Genomic DNA, 19,184 nt, shown 5'->3' with positions numbered 1-19,184 from the left:
AGCACCGGACATGCAACAATTACAGCCCCTAAACTTGCTCCTTTTATTGCTTTCTGTAGACAAGGACAACCACAGATTTTGAAGCAAGTTGGAAACAAGGCAAGAGCTCCCAATGACATCATGAGGGGCCAGGGGCTGGCGGAGACCATTCTAGAATTCGGGGGGAGGGGGTTAAGGGAGTATGGTTATCTCATATTGCTACTGTAAGTCTGAGCTAACAGTTTCTGAGTCTTGGGGTGGAAGGCACATGCAAACAAACCCAGAAGTTGTCATTATTTTACAGAAGGGGGGGCAAGGTGACATTCCTGCAGTTCCTTGGGGAAGCAAAGAGTAGCCGTAAGAACCTAAGGCTGGGAACACACCTAGTCACCAGAGCAAAGCATTTTCGTTAGCCACACCTGGAGAGGGAACAGGTTTGTCTGCTGATCAGTTGTGCAATGTCTTTGAAGCTGAGTTTTTTTAAAATACCGCAGTGAAGCTGCTACCACCCGGTTTTACAGTGAAAAGGGATGGAATTTGACTTGTGTCTTGTGCCCCCATTTTCAGAAGTATGTACTGGAACCAGCAGAACCGTCAGTGTGTCTCTACCCTGAGAGCCATGAAGCTGGTTCAGACCAAAGGCCCATCTCTAAACCTACATCCTATTCTCATAGTGCCCAACCAGATGCCCATTATGGAAAGCCCCCAGGCAGGACTTGTGATTCCCAGCTATTGGCATTCAGAGAGAGAACATATCCATCAGGGTTGGTAGCCACTGATACTCTTATTCTCCATGAAATTGTCCAGTCCTTTTTAAAGCTGTCCCAGTTGGGGACCATCACTGCAAATTCCATAGCATATACACATACATACCATGTGCTATACACATACTATGTGCTGTATGAAGAAGTACTTCCTTTTGTCTGTCCTGAATCTTCCAACATTGGATGTCCCTGAGTTCTGCTGAAAGAATTACACTGGCTGCCCATTTCCTACCGGGCCAGGTTCAAGGTTCTAGTCTTGGTGTACAAAGCCCTATACAGCTTAGGACCAGGATACCTGAAAGACTGTCTTATCCCTTATATACCCAGTCGAGCACTGTGCTCTGCAGGTGAGGGCCTCCTGCAGATACCATCTTATCAGGAGGTCCGTTCTGCACAACATAGGCAACGGACTTTTAGTGTGGCCGCACCTACCCTGTGGAATTCCCTCCCCATAAATACAGTAGGGCCCCAGCAGGTTACGTTCCAGGCCCCCGCTGAAAAGTGGAAACCGCCGCCACTCTACAGCTGACAGCGATCAGCTGTAGCACATGAGCTCCAGCTGCCGTGCTGCAGCTGTAGTGTGGGGAGCTCTAGCCACCCACTGGCGCTGCCGTATTAGCGGAACACCAAAAAGCGGGGCCTTGCTGTATTAGACAGGTGCCATCTCTGTTATCTTTTCAGTGCCTATTGAAGACCTTCCTCTTTCAACAAGCCTTTTAAGTTGAGACCTTATCCCAATCTGCATCTGTTGGAATTGCTTTTTAATATGTTTTTAAAACTTTTTTTTAAAAAAAACACCAATGTTTTTAATCTTTAAAAAAAAAGTCTTGACAGCGTTTTTAAAAAATGTTTTTAAAGATGTTTTGTTTTAATGTATTTTAAAGTCTGTTTTTATGATGTTTAAAGTGTTTTTAGTGCTTTTGTTTGCTGCCTTGGACTCCTACTGGGAGGAAGGGAGGGATATAAATCAAATAATAAATAAATAAAACCTTGTGTCCCCAGATGATGTTGGAGTGCAGCTCTCATCGTCTTGGCCATTGGCTAACCTGGCTGGGATTGATGGGAGTTGTAGTCCAACAACATCTCAGGCCCCAAGTTTAGAGAACACTGCTCTACACCATGCATAACTTTTATGCACCTCTATCATATCTCTCCCTGCCTCCCACACACTTTTTTCCTAAACTGAAAAGTTGCAAATGTTGCAGTCTTCCCTCTCATGAGAAAGCCATCTCGCTGAGCAGGGGCAGATGAGATGTTGGAGTTCTTAATGGGTGGGGGGAGTTATGGTTTGCTGCCCATCACTGTCTCCTTTGTTGTTAATTCCTGGACATTAGCAGGGCACAAGATGGAGAGGAGATGGATCTCCAGCTTTCAAATTCCTGGCCCTCTTTGTCCACAGAATTTCTTTTTGGGCTGAGGGAAAAGGGTTTCATCAGCCCCATCCTCCACCTGTTCCTTAAATTTGTGCAGAGTCCTGGCAGTCGCACACTGACCAAGCCATGTATGGCCTTGTGAACCATCCCTTCACCTGCTCATAGTCATGCATCCCTTTGGGGTTTTGCACAGAGAGAAGATCAGCCTGTGATGTGTCCTTCCCTGGCTCTCCCTGTCAGGTTCCTACCTGCTCGTGGTTACTGCCTGTCTCTAGGCACCACCAGGGACTCCACCAGTCCGGACCGCACTCTCTTATGGTTTACCTATCCGCTCTAGCACAGTTCTCAACAGATCCCCCTGCTAGGCAACCACCAGTAACGTCCCAATACTAGTATTCCCAGAGACTCTGAATACTGGTATTGTTATTCTCTTCACTGCTGCCACCATTTGTTACAGTTCCCCTTCAGCCTTGGTCATTACCTTACCCTCCCTTCTGGTCTGTGAAACCCCAGCCAAGGATCAGGCCTTTGGTAAACCAAATTAAGTATTTATTACAGATAACAAAGCTAACAAGATTAACAAGATTTCTTCTTAAGGCACATAAGCATATGGTTTTACTCAATACTAATCCGAACTCCACCTCCCTCCTTCTCCACTCTCTCCTGGCAAACAACTCTCTCAAACCCCAGCAAGCAATCCACTCTTTCTCTTCTCCCCCCCCCCGATTCCACTCTCACTCTTCCTTTTATACATTCAGCCATTTTAAACACTCAGCCATTTTAAACACTCAGCCAATCATCTCGCATTCTACTGCCCATTCACTCCCCCTCCTCTTTCACTCCACTTACCATGTATCTTCTAAAACAACAACACTTACCATATATACATTAATATAGGAACATCACACAGCCCACCTCTCGTTCCTGCTTGGCCAGTTGGTCAATAGTGAGATGCAATCCCCACCTCCACCCCACTTCTGAACAGCAGCAGCAGCGGCTGCAAGGACCTTTAATCAGCAGCCTCTGATATTCTCTGCTGTGAGAACTTACTCTCTGGGAAGTACCCAAGGCTGCCAGTAGGTCTGAAGTGTGGTAGCTTCACACATGGCAGAAGGAAGGGGCAACAGCAGCAAATGCCCATTTTGGGGGCACTGCCCTATGATATGCTGTAGGGTACAATGTCACAAGTATAATTTCCCCAGGCAATCTAAGTGATCTTGCAGCTTTTTTTTCAGGTAACCTGGTCTGAAGTTGTTCATGGCTTTATATGTTAACAGCAAGACTTTGAACATAGCCCAGTAGCTGATGGGTGACTCATGCAGTTCCCTCAGCACTGGTGTAATATGTAGAGTATATTCTTATAGTCTCCATCTTAACACATTTATAGAAAAGAATGGTAATTTAAATCTCACCCTTGAGGGGCTCACATAAGCCTCAGAATAAGACTTGGCAGTTAGGCAAACTGGCAGCAGCGTATGACCAGTCCACGAGGACTGATAAAAAACTGCTTTTGTGATCTTTCTTTTATAGTCTCTCATCTAGATCATCCGATTTGGAATCGCATCACCTTTCCATTCTCACAGACATTTCTCACAGATCTCTCAGATCTCTATCAGGTCTCACCTAAGGTCACTGCTGGACATCCGGAGAATCCTAAGAAGTTATTCTCCTCGGTCTCTTCAGTGTTTATAATTAAGCTCAGACTTGTTGATTTAAGAGCTACAATCTAGCTGTATGCCCAGACTTACTGGAGGGAGCAACATGCTCTGGGCATGCCCCTCACATCTCTGACTTGCCCACCATCCCATTGGCCGAGGGGCCTAACAAATGGTAACATGGTGTGGGGGTGGGAGGAAAACCGAGCTTCAGGTCTCATGCAGTAGGCCCCAGATCTCTTCCCACTTTTTAGTTTTCCTTTTGCTTTGCTGGGTTCAGAGCTAGTGAGACCCACCCACCTATCATCTTAATTTCCTGGAGGCATCTACAAATTAATGTCGTGGAATTTACGACTGAGTTCTTTTTGAGGAGACTTAATAATGAAGCCAACGCCTGTTTTAAGGTTGTTTATTTAGCTAAGCGCTTAGCCAGAGTAGAGTACAGGGCTCAGCTCTTTCCCCCAAAATGGTGGTTAGTTACAGACAATTATATACCTTTACCTCCGTCATAATCATGGCAACAGTTACATTGCTTTATCCTATGTTACAATGCTACAATGATGCTCTGCCCCCTGTACCATCCATCCTCCCTCCATTCCTGCAATATCAATGTCCTTGGCATATTTTCACTACAACAGCACTATTCTCTATTGTCTGCGTGACTCCCTGTCTAGGGAGAATGGCAGTCAGACTTGTTCAGTATTGATCGAAATCCACCTCACTCCCCCCTATGGGACTCCTTTCGAGTCCCATCCCAATTTGCATGATAGATAACACCTCCTCTTCCTCCTCCATCCGTTGTCTATCAAATTCCAAGTACATTTGTTTCACTTCAGCCGGTGTTAACATTTGGGTGGTCTTTTGCATGGTACTCTTTAAACCAAACAATACACAATTAACCAAGATATACATGGCAAAGAGGAACAACATACCCAACAATAGTCCGAAGAGGATTGATTTTATCCAGCCCCTCAGGCCACTGAACCAATCCCCCAGACTCCATTGCCACCCAGAGGTTTTAACCTCATGCACCTTAGATGCTAATATTATCGATAGATCCAGTGATATTTACAGAACCGTCAACGACGTAAGTGCAGCATTCTGGGCTAATAAGGCTGCAGACTCCACCTTGCAATGTCAAAAGATAGTCCAACGTTATGCGGTTTTGCAAGACAAACTGTCGGACCTGTTTATGTTCAGTGTTAATCATAGTAAGGGCATCAGCAGTTTCATTCATGAACTTCTCCAGCAGAGTACAAATTCTTAAGATATCTAAATGGTTTGTCCCTGCCCCATAAAAGGGGAAGATACCTTGTAGCCAGGACTCACCTGGAGCTTTAAGATCTTTATATGCGTCCAGGATTTTATGACTTGGGGCTACCCTTCGATAATTTCGTATCGGACCCTTAGGAAAGGTGTCCACAATTCTGATTCCAGGAGCTAAAAGTCCAATATAACAAGTTCCTTTTGTGTTTATGGGTAATTTCTTCCAGGCCTTGTGTCCACAGATCCACCAATAACTATGTGTTGTTCCCATTAAGGGAGGAAGGATGTGAGCAAATCCGTCTTGTCTCACCCCTTCCTCGCCATACATAAGCATGGCTATGGTGGCTTCTTCTTGAGTACAGGTTTCATTGTAATATGAGAGCCACTGGTGCCCGAGAGCCATACACAATGGTTCCATTACCCTCCGCCTGTTCCTCATAATTGGCCCAGTGGAGTTACTGAGACTCCATCTACCTTTGGCTCGATGAAGGACCCATTCACATTGGCTGCTACCAATGAATGTTTTTCCCATGAACTTTAAACAAAGTTCACCTTTTGTCCATCCGGACAGGGCTACATACTGAGTAGTATCGAGACTTTTCAGAGACTCATCGCGTTTGAGCCATTCATCTGAAACAAGACCAGTTGCATTCAGAGGTATTCCTACTAGTGGGATACCTTCCTTTTCATAAGTTGGGGTATGCATACAGATCCAGCAAGTACTCTTGTTCATTCCTCTAGCGAGATCGACCATTAGCCTCAGGTCTGTATTTCTACTCCAGTCAGGATGTCCTGTAAAAAGGAGGCTATACAATATTAGGAAAGCAAGCCTAACTCCCGCAGGAGCCATATTAGAATTGTGATGATAAGAAATACCAAGCAAACAGCAATAAAGCCAAACTTTTCTCTAGCCGTGCAAGTCACTGGCCTCCCCACCTCGTGTGAGAAGGTCCAAAAGAGTCCAATGGGCTACGTGCTACTTCGATAAGCTCAAAGTCTATCTGGGGAGCTGATCTGCCGAAGGGGTTGCACCTCTTTGGCTCTAGAATGGATAGATGTTATTTGTCTTGTCTTCTCAGACACTCTTTGGTTTCGTAGTCCTAATTTCTCCCAGGTAGATAGGATGTCACTCACGAAGTCCTCTGGCAGCGCGAGGGCCTCTCCTCAAATGGTAGGGATGGTGGTCCTTAGGAAAGGACTCTTCCCTTGGTCTTTCCTCCTGATGTCCCGTCAGGATCCTGCTGGCCTCGAACTGTTCCCCAAGGCGTTTAAGTACCTCACAGTGCCCCTTCCGTGCATGTCCGGGGTGAGAACCAGCTTCTTCCCTCTACTGCTTGACTTGTCTGGGACCGGACAATTTCAGTGGAGGGTTGACCCTCCTAAAAGCCAGGGCATCTGGGCACGTCTGTAGTCTTGAGGACAGAAAGCAGTTGCAAGCTTTCTGGAAGCAATGGAGGGACATATGTGTGGGTCGGGGTGGAAGATAAAGGACTTGGAAGGGTGGTCTTGGGGTTCTCCACCCTCCCGGGCAGAAATGCCTGGCAGGCGACAAGAAGAGCTTTTGCAAGGAGCCTGCCTGAGCCAATCAGAGGGAGGGCTGCTCAGGTGCTAAAAAGGATCTGAGATGGCAGCTTATCCTGTGGCCATCCATGTTCTGCTTCCTCCTTACACAGGGGAAGCCAAGAGAGCCTTATTGCTGACACCCCACCCACTGGGTGACCTCGGCTCCCTCCCTTGTAGGGAAGCCCAACGCTGCTGCTGCGGCCCACGGAAGCTGTGGAGAGATTGTCTTGCTTGCAGAGCCTCATGCTGGATTCATCTTCCTGGTGATTCTACAGCAGGGTGGGGGGAGCATCCATCTCAGACCCCCCCCACACACACCTCCCGTCAGCCAGGAATGATGGGACTTGGAGTGGAGCAAGATTGGGAGGATCAAAGGCAGTGGAGGTCCCTCATTAAGGGCTTGTGGGGCACTGCCCACCCTAACCACCAAGCCTATGTCCCCGTCCTTTTTTTGTCCCTTACATTCTCTGGACTTGTTTCTGCCCATCTTTTGTACTGTCCAATCATCTCTGGATCGCACAGGCAATTGCAATCATTGCTATGGTCCTACCCCTGTTTCCAGGGGTAACATTCTAGTAGGAGTGGCTTAGGGAGGGCAAGAGCCCCCTCAGCACCTCCATTTTGATTTTATTTCCCATAGAATAAACTCTAACCAATCAGGAGGAGTCCCTCGGAAACACACTGGAAGTTCCTATGAAGAGCCTCCCCAATGCTCAGAGGCATGCATTTCAGTCTGAGTCAATCAAAGGCATGCATTTGCAATCTGCATTGGCGTCTGAGTTTGCATTGCTGTTCCCTCACTTTTGCAAGGAGCAGGAAGCAGGATTCATTTTCTGCAGACAGCCTTTGAAATTAGTAGCTAGATTTCCGTGAGGTCACAACAGTGTTTGATTGTGCAGAGTAGGTGGGTGGGTGTATGTTGCTGCATGGGGAGCAAGGGAAAAAACACAGAGTGGTGTGGGAGGGTATTAGAGTTACCAGATCTCTGGTTTTTGGCCGGAGTCTCCGGCTTCGGGGGTGTCTTCTGGCTCCCCGGCCAGACCACACCCCCTGTGCCTGGATCTCCGGTTTTTGGCGTGGTGTGGTGTGGCATGGCCACCCAGCAGGGCTGGCCGCAGGGCAGGAGATCCCAAGCTCCCCGCCATTCCCCTGCTCTACTTACCTTTCTCTTTGCTGTTTTTTGCAGCACGCACAGGTTTCCCATCAATCAAGATGGCGGCTGAGGTTTCCCTGAGGGGCTGAAGCCTCTGCCGCCATCTTAGTTGATGGCATGCATGTGTGCTACACACTCGTATTGCTGCCAAACCTGCGCGCGCTGCAAAAAACAGCAGAGAGAAAGGTAGGTGAAGCGGGAGAATGGTGGGCGGCTCTGAAGCTTCTGCCCTGCTATCCTGCCGCGGATTGCGGAAGGGGAGTGCGGGGGCCCCACAGCTGGTCAGCCACTGTGAGAAGAGGATGTGCTGGACTGGATGAGCCCACGTTGGCCTGATCCAGCACTGCAGGGCTCTTCTTAGGTTCTTAACCCACCATCCTCCATGAGGACTAGAGAGCCACCCTTGATCCCTGGTGCTGCTCCCTCCCCAGGATTGATAGGGCGCTGCCTGGATTAACCACCCTCTAATAGTTTCCTGCCCCCCTGTCCCAAAAAACAAAACTGAACCAAACCCTTCTCGCACACTTGGGTCAGTGCAGGTGGGCACCCCCTCATGCCACACCTTCTTGCAGGTTAACTTCAGTTTGGGCTCCTGCCAAAAGAGCCCGCCTTCCCCCAGTTTCCCTTCTCCCTCAAACATGCCTTGAGCCACCCTCTCCCCCCTCCGGAACTCCCCACACTCCCTGGGGAAGGACTGTGGCTGAGTGGGCAGAGCACCTGCTTCACATGTAGAAGGCCCCAGGTTCATCTTCAGGTGCAGCTTGGGAAGACTCCCTGCCTGAAACGCAGGAGAGCTGCTGCCAGTCAGTGTAGGCAGTACAGAGATAGATGTACCCAATGGTTTGACTTGGTGGCAGGCAGCTCCCTATGCCCCCCCTTCATTGACTGCACCTCATACACTGAGGCTCAGGTATATGGCCCCTCCTTTTGCCTTAAGATGCTGCTGGTGATGCACACACCGTGCACTAATTAATGCATGGCATATCTATAATTATTATAGGTTTGTAGAATCTGTGGAACAACTGCCCTGGTGTGCTTTCCGGTGCTAGACTAGAAGAGATGTGTTCCATACTTGGGTTTAGGCCTCTAGTGCTTGGAGCGCTCCAGGACAACACATTTTAAAATAAGAAGCATGTGTGGGAGAGTGAATAAACCTAGAAAATGTAAAAAGTGGAGGGATTTTTAAATGAGACTAACTAGTGCTTCCAGCATAAGGAAAATATATTTCAGAAGTTCTGTAATTAATCTATAATATATCATTTATAAAATGTAAAATTTTATAGGAGAGCTTTAGATTTTAACATCACAGGATTTAGAAAAATGTTATTGGCTTAAGCAGAGGGTAATGGGAATGTACAACGTGGTATGTATAGTGGAAGAAATATTTCTCCTAAGGATTATCACAGTTACCTAAAATAATTCCTGCAGTACTTTGATCTTCATCATCTGAACTTCTAGGTATTTGTGCAAGATTTATTATCTGGATAGACCATATTTTATGCTCCTGTATTCCTCTAAAATGCAATGAGTGATTTAAATAATTCATTAATTTATGTTATTTGGTGAAGCTAGTGTTAATGTTCATTTATCATCATCATCATCATCATCATCATCATCATCATTATCATTATTATCATTATATCCCGCCCTTCCAGCAGGAGCCCAGGGCAGCAAGTAAACAGGACAGTTCTGTCCTTGAGAGAATCTCTCTCTCTCTCTCTCTCTCTCTCTCCCCCTCCCCCCCCCACACACACCCCTCCCAATATCCCTAGGTGTCCATCTCTTGAAGTTTGCAAAGAATTTCCTGGGTTCTTGCACAGAAGTCGAGAGAAGGTGTTTTGGACAGGAAAGGCATTTTTTTTGTTTGAATGGTATGCTCCAAGCAACTGTGGTTGATACTTAATGTATCATGCTTTATGATGTCACTAGGGCCCACCCCATGATGCCACTAAGGCCCGCCCCATGACATCACTAGGGCCCACCCCATGACATCTCAGGTTTTGGGATGCTTCCGACCTGGCAACCCTAGAGGGTATGCTTTAGTCCTGATGGGCCTTTTGCTGACTTGGAGGGGGAGGGGGAGGAGGAGGAGGGAAAAGCAGAACCCAAATGGGTCACTCCTTGGTGTGTGTGTGGGTGATCAATGTTTTGCATCTAACCAGATACAGCTTGAAAGAAAAGAGTGGCCTCTGTGTAGGTGGAGGCAGAAGGAGAGAGATGTTTAAAAGAGTTTCTAGTGTTGTTCATGGCTGAGTGGGGTCTTCCAGATCCTAGTCCAATGCTGTAACCATTGTGTTTGTACATATTTAAATACTCATTTTGCATTATGAATAATTTTATTGTCTTTTGTGGAGCCCTCCTAAACCAAAGTATTTATTTTATTTATTTATTTAATTCAATTTTTATACCGCCCATAGCAAAGCTCTCAGGGCGGTGTACAACAAATAGCTCTCAGGGCGGTGTACAGCAAAAAGTAAGGCACTTTTCTGTTTCTTTAGGTTGTATTTGTAAAACTACAATGGTGAAGCACCCACAGAATATTTCAGTGCAGGAGGATGGGAAGAAAACCAGACCTTTGCCATGTCCTTGTGACCTTGTTGGCCCCTGTGACCTCATAGCAACCTCACCAGTTTTAGAGGGCACCAGCGGCCACTGGTCAAAGGTTAGCTACCCCAGTTCTAGAACGTGACGGAATGGGGGAGCTGGCTTTTAGAGAGAGAGAGAGAGAGAGACGGTCCTCCCTTCCCTCACTCCTCCACCTTCCTCTCACCCTTGTTCCTTGGGTTCCTTGACCCATGCAGCACCTTCTCCCTGCCAGTGCCATGGGCATTTGGAGATAATTTGATCCCTTGGGGAAAGGACATAGCTCAGGGGCAGAGCATCTGCCTTGTATGCAGAAGGTCCCCAGTTCAATCCCCAGTGCCGTCTCCAGGTGGGGCTGGGTATATATTATAAACGAGTACATGTGGGGCTACCCTTGAGGTTGACCCAGAGGCTGCACCTGGTGCAAACACGGTGTCTAGGCTGCTTTGGGGGGCAAACTGCCGCCAGCATAGAACATCTTCCTTGTGGGATTTGCACTGTCTGCCAGTCTGCTACCGGGCCAAGTTCAGGGTGTTGGCACAGGGCCAGGTTACTTGAGAGGCTGCCTCATCCCTTAAATACCCAGGAGGCTGCTGCTGTCTGCAGGAGAGTTTCTCCTCAAAGTCCCAGAAATATCAGAAGCCTGCTCCACAGCAAATCAGAGGAAGGCTTTCAGTGTGGCTGTCCCTGTTGTGTGGAACAGCATCCCTGTCGAGATAAGGAAGGTGCTCACTATCTGTACTTTCCAGAAACAGCTGAAGCCTTTTTTGTGTTGACAAGTTTTTCCAGTGGGATGAATAGGCCTCTGCCTTAGATAGTCATTTTGTCTTGTTTTTAAATGTTGTTTTGTCCTGTTTTAAAAAACTATTTTTAGTTGTTTCTATGGTATGTTTGTCTTGATGCACATATAGAAGTTGATTCATAAATATAACAGCAATGACAGTTATAATGGGAGAGAAGGAGTTAAGTATACGACAGAGTAGACCTAGAAGAGAAAGTGACGGGAGCACCAAATGTCTGCTATTAGCCTCCTGCTATATCCGGCCAAACATGTCTGTCATCTGCAGCTTGTTTTGGAGAGTGACCCTCCTTTCTGCGGAGTTCTGCCTGGCTTGAGACAGTCCCATAACACAGCACAGCTGCTTATCAGCAAAAATATGCCACATAACAGAGCCAGATGCCCAGGAACCAGACCCTGCCACAAGCCTGGAGGTCAGCTCTGGCCACATGTTTACAGGAGTTGGTGATGGCTGTGCACCATCTCTGTGGGGCAGACCAGCCAGTCCCCCTATGCAAAAGAATAAATGGACACAAATTTAGCATCAGAAACCAGGGGGTGGGGAACCTTTTTAGCCCAAGGGGGGCACCTTCCCCCAAGGGCAGCCTTCCAGGGGCAGTATGCCTGCAGTGGCAAAAGGGAGAGAGGCAGAAGATGCGGCACTTAATGTGTACAGCAGGCGACATCAAAGTCGGAACTTTCCACACACATCCCCGACGCCTCTCCCTCCTCCAAGAGGCGTTATCACAGTTCACGGAGACACTCCAGCCTGACACAAGCACCTAAGGAGACCAGGGAGGGGAGGGCCTGGGAAGGGCCCAAGAGCTGAAGAGGGAGGCCTGGAGAATTGCATCGCCAGCTCCCTTTGGCCCTCCAGATGTTGCTGAACGACAACTCCCATCATTATCCCTGGCCATTGGCCATGCTTGCTGGGGCTGATGGTAAATGCAGTTCAGCATCATCTGGAGGGCCAAAGGTTCCCCACACATGGCTTAGTTAGGAGATCATTAATATGTTAGCCTTTAAGGTGCCAACAAGACTCATTGCTAATTTCTCTCCCTAACATGCCAGTTTAGGCTAGACTATTGATCTGTCTGGGGCAATAGCAGGGAGAGATGGTGTTATACTGGGGAAAGCAGACCTCTAGGACATGCGCCTCCCATTGTAGGTTGGTCAAAGCTGAGAGGATCACTTTGAGAAAAGTGCTGATCCGGGTGAGTCTCATGGTTGGAAGTCCCAAGGCAATGCAGACTTTTGGCAGTCCCTGGACTGCCACAGCGTGCCTCCCTCCAGAATTGTTCCAGCAGCTGACATTTGGTGGTGACGCCCCTTTAAAAACAGGAGAGGGGGCCCATCTAGTCCCAGTCCCCTCCCTCCTTTGAGCCAGTCACTGGTAGGCCCACCTTGCTAGACCGGGAGCAGCAGCCACCTGGAAGGGGGGGGTCACTTGCCCCTCTTGGCTTGCAGAAAAACAGGTGCCACTAATTTGATGTAAGCAGTAAATGTGGACTTAAAAAAACAAATAGCTGTCGTGAGGGGAAGGAGTGAGCAAGTGATGTTGTTAGAGTGAGTAATCCTGCCGCTCCCAACTTGGTCTCTATGAAAATTGCCCCCCTCCCATTCACACCTGCAGTTAGTCCTCTGACAGCAAACCCGGTTACAGTGAGGAGCTGGGGGACTTTTGTTAGCACCGCAGTATGGAGGAAAGGGTTAAACCCCAACCCTGCCTGTTGTGGTCCCAGTCCTGCTTGTCATCTCTTCCCCCACCCCATCCCAACAGTGGCTGCTTACATTGTATAAGTGCATCTCAAATGCTTGTGATTTCAGCCACTTGGGCTGTTTGGTCTCAGTAAAACTTCCCTTTCATTTTCTGCAAGTGATTTTGAGTGTTTTGGTTAAAGAATGTGGAACTGAGATGAGCTATTTTTTATTACATTTATTTCCCATCTTTCCTCCAAGGAGCTCAAGGTGGTGTACATGGTTCTCCCTCTTAAAATGTTATCCTCACAACAACCCTGCGAGGTAGGTTAGACTGAGACTGACCCAGAGCTTGATGGCTGAGTGGGGGTTTGAACTGGGATCTCCCAGGTCTCAGTAGGGCATGGGATGCTCCACAGATGTGGCGTGGCTACCTTGGTTCCTCTTTGTCCTGGAGTGCTGTTGTCCGGCTGGTGTAGAAGGCACACATGTCACTGGCCTGCCTGCCTGCCTGCCGCCCTCTCTTTCCCAGGTCAGTTTTCTCCTCCTGAGGGTTTTCTGTCTCTCTCTGTCTGCACCCCAGATGTATGGAGCCTGGGCGTCATCCTCTACATGCTGGTGTCTGGACATCCGCCTTTCCAGGAGGCCAATGACAGCGAGACCCTGACAATGATCCTGGACTGCCGCTACGTCATCCCACCTCACGTCTCCTCCCAATGTGCACAGTATGATGAGACACATGCACGTACACTTGTCATGCAGGGCTGACATTCCACCCCCCTCCTTCCATAGGGTGGAGGTGCTGGGTGTCAAGGGCGTCTGGGAGGGCGTATAGGGAAAACAGGCTGAAACCCCTCTGGGGCATTTGGGCTCCATCCCCCAAATCACAGCACTGTGGCCTTCACCATCCTGGAGCCCTCCAGATGATTTGGACTACAACTTGGTCCCAGCTAGTGTGGCCACTGGAGTCCAAAACATCTCGAGGGCACCAGGTTGGGGGAGGCCACTGTGCTAGAACATCCCTGGAGAGAGGGGGGGCTCTGGCCCCTTGGGGCCCACAAGGCCACCGCTGGTTTGTGCCCAGGCAAGGAGGAGCGTGGCAGGGGAGGTCAGCCAAGCAGCCTGAGTTTGGGCAGGAGATGCCCCATTGGAGACTGTCCCTCGTGCCAGGCTGCCTCTGTTCTGGGTCAAGTACTGGGGGGGGGAGGTTGAGGGGGTGCTGAGCCTGACTGATATCCAGGCAGATTCCTTGCAAGGGCGGCTCCTCCCCCCCCCGGGCACCTGTCAACATAAGGCTCTTCCTGCTGCTGCCCCTTGGCTTTTCTTTGCAACTCTGCCAGGCCCTCCTGCTGAGTGATGGCCTCCTCTTCTTTTGGACAGCCTGATTGCCCAGATGCTGCAGCGGGACCCCCGGAAGAGGGCCTCTTTGGAGCAGATTGAGAGGCACCCGTGGCTGCAAGGGGTGGACCCTTCGCCTGCCAGCCACTGCCTCTTGCCCCTGACGTCACACAGGCGGGTCTCGGGGGAAGAGCATGAGATCATCATCCAGGCCATGATGTGTGGCAACATTGCGGACCGAGAAACCATCCAAGAGTGAGAAACCCCCCTCCCCCGCACACATGGCCCTTGCCAATCTGAGCCTCCAACTGGGTGAAGGGTGTGATGGGATGTGGAACTGGAATGGGGGAGATATGATTGCTGTTGGATAGGACTTCTGTCCGGAGCTCTAATTGGCTGGGAGGGGGTGGGGAGGGGAGGGGTTACTTGGAAGTGCTATAGAGTTCCAGTAGGACTACTTCTGATGTGAGTTGTAGTCTGAAACATCTGGGGGGCACCAGGTTGGGGAAGCCTGGGAGAGAATGAGCCTCTTTAGCAGGGGACAGTCCATATCTCTAGGTTGTGTTGAATGTCTCGTCCACTGTAGGTTGGGGGCTAAGAGTGGCAGGTACGTAAAGATACCCCAGTGGTTCAGACCAGCCTGTTGGCCACGAGCACCCTCTAGCCATTTTGAGTTATCTGCCAGGAGAGGCTCTTTGCCCCTTGCCTTTTTGCTTTCTGGAGCTGAGGCTAGCAGGGGCCCCTCCCTGGGTTTGCGTGAGGCTGGGCCGTCCTCCTGGGCGTCAAGCCTTCTGACTGTTGCCACTTGTGTTCCAATAGAGCCCTGGAGGCCAACCGCTATAACCATGTCACAGCCACATACTTCCTGCTGGCCGAAAGGATCCTCCGGGAGAAACAGGAGAAGCAGGGCCACGGGGCTGGCCTGCTCTACAGTCTGGCCCAGCATGGCCAGAGCAGGCAAGTCTTTGGCGAGATGCCCTTCTGTGCCCATGTTTGCTTTGCTGTAGGTGTGGCTGCTGTACTCCTCTCTTCTCTCTTTCTCTCAGGAGCTCCTGCAGCAGTGGGGGGGGGCCCGGCCACCCGCCACCCATCGCAGGCGAAAGCCCTTTGCCTGTAGCCAAGGGCGCTCTGGAGAACTTGGTAGAGCATTCTGGGAAGTCCATCCTCTCCTTCTCTGCTCTGGGTGAAGAGGACTCCCCTTCCAGCTTCCGTGGATGCGGGCAGCCAATCAGAGCACTGATCCAGCCCTCCCTCATTGAGACCCCCATTGCCAAGAGCACCCCCGCCCTGCAGCAGATTTCTGAGGAGGAGGAAGACGAGGAGGAGGAAGAAGAGGGGAGGCCTGGCCTCTTCAGGAGGAGGACTTCCTCTCTGAATCAAGAGCAGATGAGTGACTTCCAGAGTGCCAAGGCTTCCCTGCTGTTCTGCCGAAGTCTGGGAGCCCACAACAAAGCAGGGAAGACTCTTGCCTCTGGATTCCCTAGGGCACATGGCCTGGAGCCTCAAGGGCCTGACATGAGCCTCGCTCTGGCAGCTCCACAGCGACCTCCATATCTGAGAGGCAAGGAGGCCTTGCAGCGAGAGGAGGGCATCCCCATCCCCGGGGAGGAAAGAGGCCATGAAGCACCAGCAGAAGGGGCCCCCAAAGGCAAATCTGGGATGGGTGGGAAAGGCAGCACAATAGTGGCGACTGGCACAACTGAGCAACGCGTGAGAAGGGAAGAGCGCAACAACAACCGTCCCCAAGTGAAAGGGGACTCGGAGGGGGGGGAGGAGCTCTTGAAGAGAGGGGCGGGAGAACTCCTCGAGACTGGGAGCAATGGTGAAGTTCTCACTCAGAGAGCGGCCAGGATCAGTCCAGCCTCAGACCTGGCAGACAAGTTCCAGAACCTGGACAAGGGCCTTGAGATGGGAGCCGCCCACCGGCCAAAGCAGGGGAGCGACAGGAACGGCCGTGGCAGTGAAAGCCTGACGGACAACGCAATCAAGTTCGACCCTGCAAAAGGCAAGAGCACCAACCTGAAGGAGAGGATCCTGCAGTTTCCGCTTTGCGAGAAGGCCCTTGCTTTCCGGATCCGTCCCACCTCCAAGGAGAGCCTCCTCTCCTTGGGACAGTTTAACTGCTGCCATGTCATCTGAGCCTTGTGTTGCGTCTGCAAGAGAGAAGCAGGCCAGAGGCAGCGGACAGTGGCCATGATGGAAAGCAGAGGGCCCTGGCTGGAGGCTAATGTTGGTCCATTCCCATAATCCTCTACTCCCAGTGAATGGCTGCCACCATCCTGCCTCAACAGGGTGGACGCCTGCCTGCATTTTGACACTAGCTCTGCATAACTGCTTGAACTGGGGGAACCAAATGGCTGCTCCACCCCCGCCCCTAGGCCTCCCCCTTAGTTCACCGCATGCTGAGCCTGGAACTCCACCGAAGGCTGGGGGTGGGCTTGGGGATGCCTGGAGCTCCTGCCTGGCCCATGCTGGAGAAGCTCTTCTCAATAGCAAGAAGGTGGTTCTGAGTCAGCCCAGAGCAGCTCATCAGAGAAGAGGCCGAAAGAGGCCTTTGTGCTGCATCCCATTCCAGAGCCATATGGGGAGACAGACCCCTGGTCCTGGTGCGCCCACTGGCAGAGGGCTTGGGGAGGAAGCCGTCTCCAGTGGTCCCTTTTTCCCTCCCTGGCAGTGTCTCAAGGGCGTCTTTCTTCCCACACACGCTCCCCATCTTTCCTGTCCTCACAGGGGTGCCTGGGGATTTATCTGTCCTGAGCAAGTAAGCTGCAAGGGCCACCCTTGCTGTCCAGGGTCAATTCAGATGGAAGCCACAGAGTTCCCTGCCGGAGCTCTGCTTCAATGCCCAGGCAGTGACTGCCAAGGCATCTCAGATCTTTGCAGAGGGAGCGGAGATCCCTCCTAGCCATCTCCCCTTTTCTTCCAGGGAGAGAACAAAGAAATGTTTCATCTGCCTCTGATCTTCTAGACAGACATCACAGGATCTGTAGTGAGGAATCTGGCCCCTTTTCCATTTCCCCAGGGACCCCCCGGTCTCCTTCTCTCATCTCTGGAATCTGGCCTGCCTCCCAGTCCAGCTCACTCCTGGAACCAGAGCCGAGCTGGGCGGAGATGGGACTTAAGCAAGGGGTCATTGGGTCTGGGGAGGGCTTGATCCCTTGTGCCTCCCTTTGAAGGTCAGCATCGGACACATACCCTACCCCCTTCGTGGGGCAAGCAGTCAAAGGTGGCCACTGATGCTATGTTTGGTTTGGCCCAAAGCCTCTGAATCTGGGCCAAGTGTCTGTGAAGGAGCCAAGGGTGAGATTCTGCACCTGTGGGAGACAGCGGGGCGAGGGCATGCACCTCACCCCTTGGCCTTTCCTTGCTGCTGGGTGCAGTTTACAGGGGAGTGGTGGGGGAGGGGGGGCTGCTCCGCCTTTGAAAGGCATCCCACTCTGTTAGTACTATGACTGAGCTGAGGAGGCCCAACCTTCCTTTCTGCCCCTGTCGTTTGTACCCTGCTGCTTATGGACTAGCTGCTTGGTTTGAGTGCCTGGCACTGTGCGTAGGAAGGAGTCCCTGAATCCAGCTCTGAGCTGTCTGTCAGTTTCTGACCAATTCCCTTGACCTTTTGGAAGCCACAAGTTGCTTCCAGAGGAGCGTATGTTTCCGTTCCAAGGCATCCCAATTCTGCTAGGCCTGAAGAACTGAGCTTTTTATAGCAATCAAAATATTTTTTAAGAATAGTCTATTTTAATGTAACATAGAGAAGGCTCGTATCCCTTTCCCCAGGCCTAGAGCAAATGCCTTGGGCAGCAAATGCACTTTTTAGGAGTTAACTAGCCATGTTCTCGCCCCCCCCCTTTGCCAGCAATCCTCCCTCCTTTCCCTGCAACTCCCCTGCAAGGACTCTGCTGGTCTGGTTGAGCTAGTCAAGGGAGGGCAAACTAGCTGCTATGCTGGGACTTCTGTGCGTGAAGAGAGAGACACACACACACACATTCCCCCGCCCCCCAGTCATGTTTGTTCCCCCTCCTGTGCCTCCCCTGCTGTGTACCACAACATGTAAGTGCTGCCAAACACCAAAATCTTCATCTTCTCTCTGAAACTCTTCCAGGAAAATAAGCTTTCTGTGTATTATTATCCTTCTTGCTGGCAAGAAATGAATTGAGAATTTGATTGTTGAGCTCTTTGGGTTCTGTATAAAGTGCACTGATTGGATCTAAGGCGGAAAGTTTACTCCAATAAAATGACTGTGCTGGATTTTGACGCAGTCTGTGTGTTTCCTCCTTCAAGTGAAAGTCTGGTGACCAAACTTCAGGCCTGCCTTGGGTGCTGTGGCTGTTTTCCAGTGGGGTGGAAGGCCCCTCCATCATCGCTGCTGCTGCTGCCGCCGCTGTTGCCAGTACATGTGACTGAGCAGGCTGAGGGGCAACGGGGAAGACACGGCCTAGTCAAGAGGTGGGAAGCAAAGAAGTGTGGCCAAGAGGAAAGGGTACAACATTTGGAGCCTTTTAGTGTAGAAAAAAAAGTAAGAGGGCGCATGACAAGTGTGTACATGGTGTGGAGAAATTGGATGAAGATACATTTTTCTCATAACACTACAACTTGGGTGAATGAAGGTGAATGTTGGAAATTTCAGGATAGAAAAAAGAAAATGCATCTTCACACAGTGCATAGTTAAACTATGGAATTAACCCCACAAATGTAGTGATGGCCACCAACTTGGATGGTTTTAAAAGAGAAATTCTTGAAAGATAAGGCTACCAATGACTACTAGCCATGATGGCTATATCTTACCTCTAGTGTTAGAAGTGGTATGGTCAGATCCCGCAGGGCTCTTCTTGTGACGTAAACCTCTCTTGTGGTCAATTTAAAAATGCTTGTAATAGGTAATTAAATGATACTGCATCCCAAATGACATCATTAGCAGTATCATCTAAATCACAGATGGAGAACCTGCAGCCTTCCAGATTTTGTTGCATTACAACTTCCATCATGCCTGATCTTTTGCCATGCTGGCTGAGGTTGACAGGAAGCGGAGTCCAACAA

At 50.1% G+C, this 19,184-nt stretch overlaps 1 protein-coding gene across 3 annotated transcripts in view; it reads left to right on the top strand.

The window, feature by feature from the left end:
• LOC133369023 (SNF-related serine/threonine-protein kinase-like) overlaps positions 1 to 18,395 on the top strand; it is a 37,294-nt gene extending 18,899 nt beyond the window's left edge. For all 3 annotated transcript variants that reach the window (XM_061593824.1, XM_061593825.1, XM_061593826.1), the window contains 4 exons: positions 13,396 to 13,537; positions 14,193 to 14,405; positions 14,970 to 15,107; positions 15,197 to 18,395. In XM_061593824.1, coding sequence (XP_061449808.1) covers positions 13,396 to 13,537; positions 14,193 to 14,405; positions 14,970 to 15,107; positions 15,197 to 16,289 — 1,586 coding nt within the window. In that variant the 3' untranslated portion in view covers positions 16,290 to 18,395. The remainder of the gene's footprint in view (positions 1 to 13,395; positions 13,538 to 14,192; positions 14,406 to 14,969; positions 15,108 to 15,196) is intronic.
• Positions 18,396 to 19,184: the final 789 nt, after the last annotated feature.

This window comes from Rhineura floridana, chromosome 13 (genome assembly GCF_030035675.1).
Source record: "Rhineura floridana isolate rRhiFlo1 chromosome 13, rRhiFlo1.hap2, whole genome shotgun sequence".
In the NCBI taxonomy this organism is placed as follows: Eukaryota; Metazoa; Chordata; class Lepidosauria; order Squamata; family Rhineuridae; genus Rhineura; species Rhineura floridana.
This window is presented reverse-complemented; position numbering and strand designations above follow the sequence as displayed.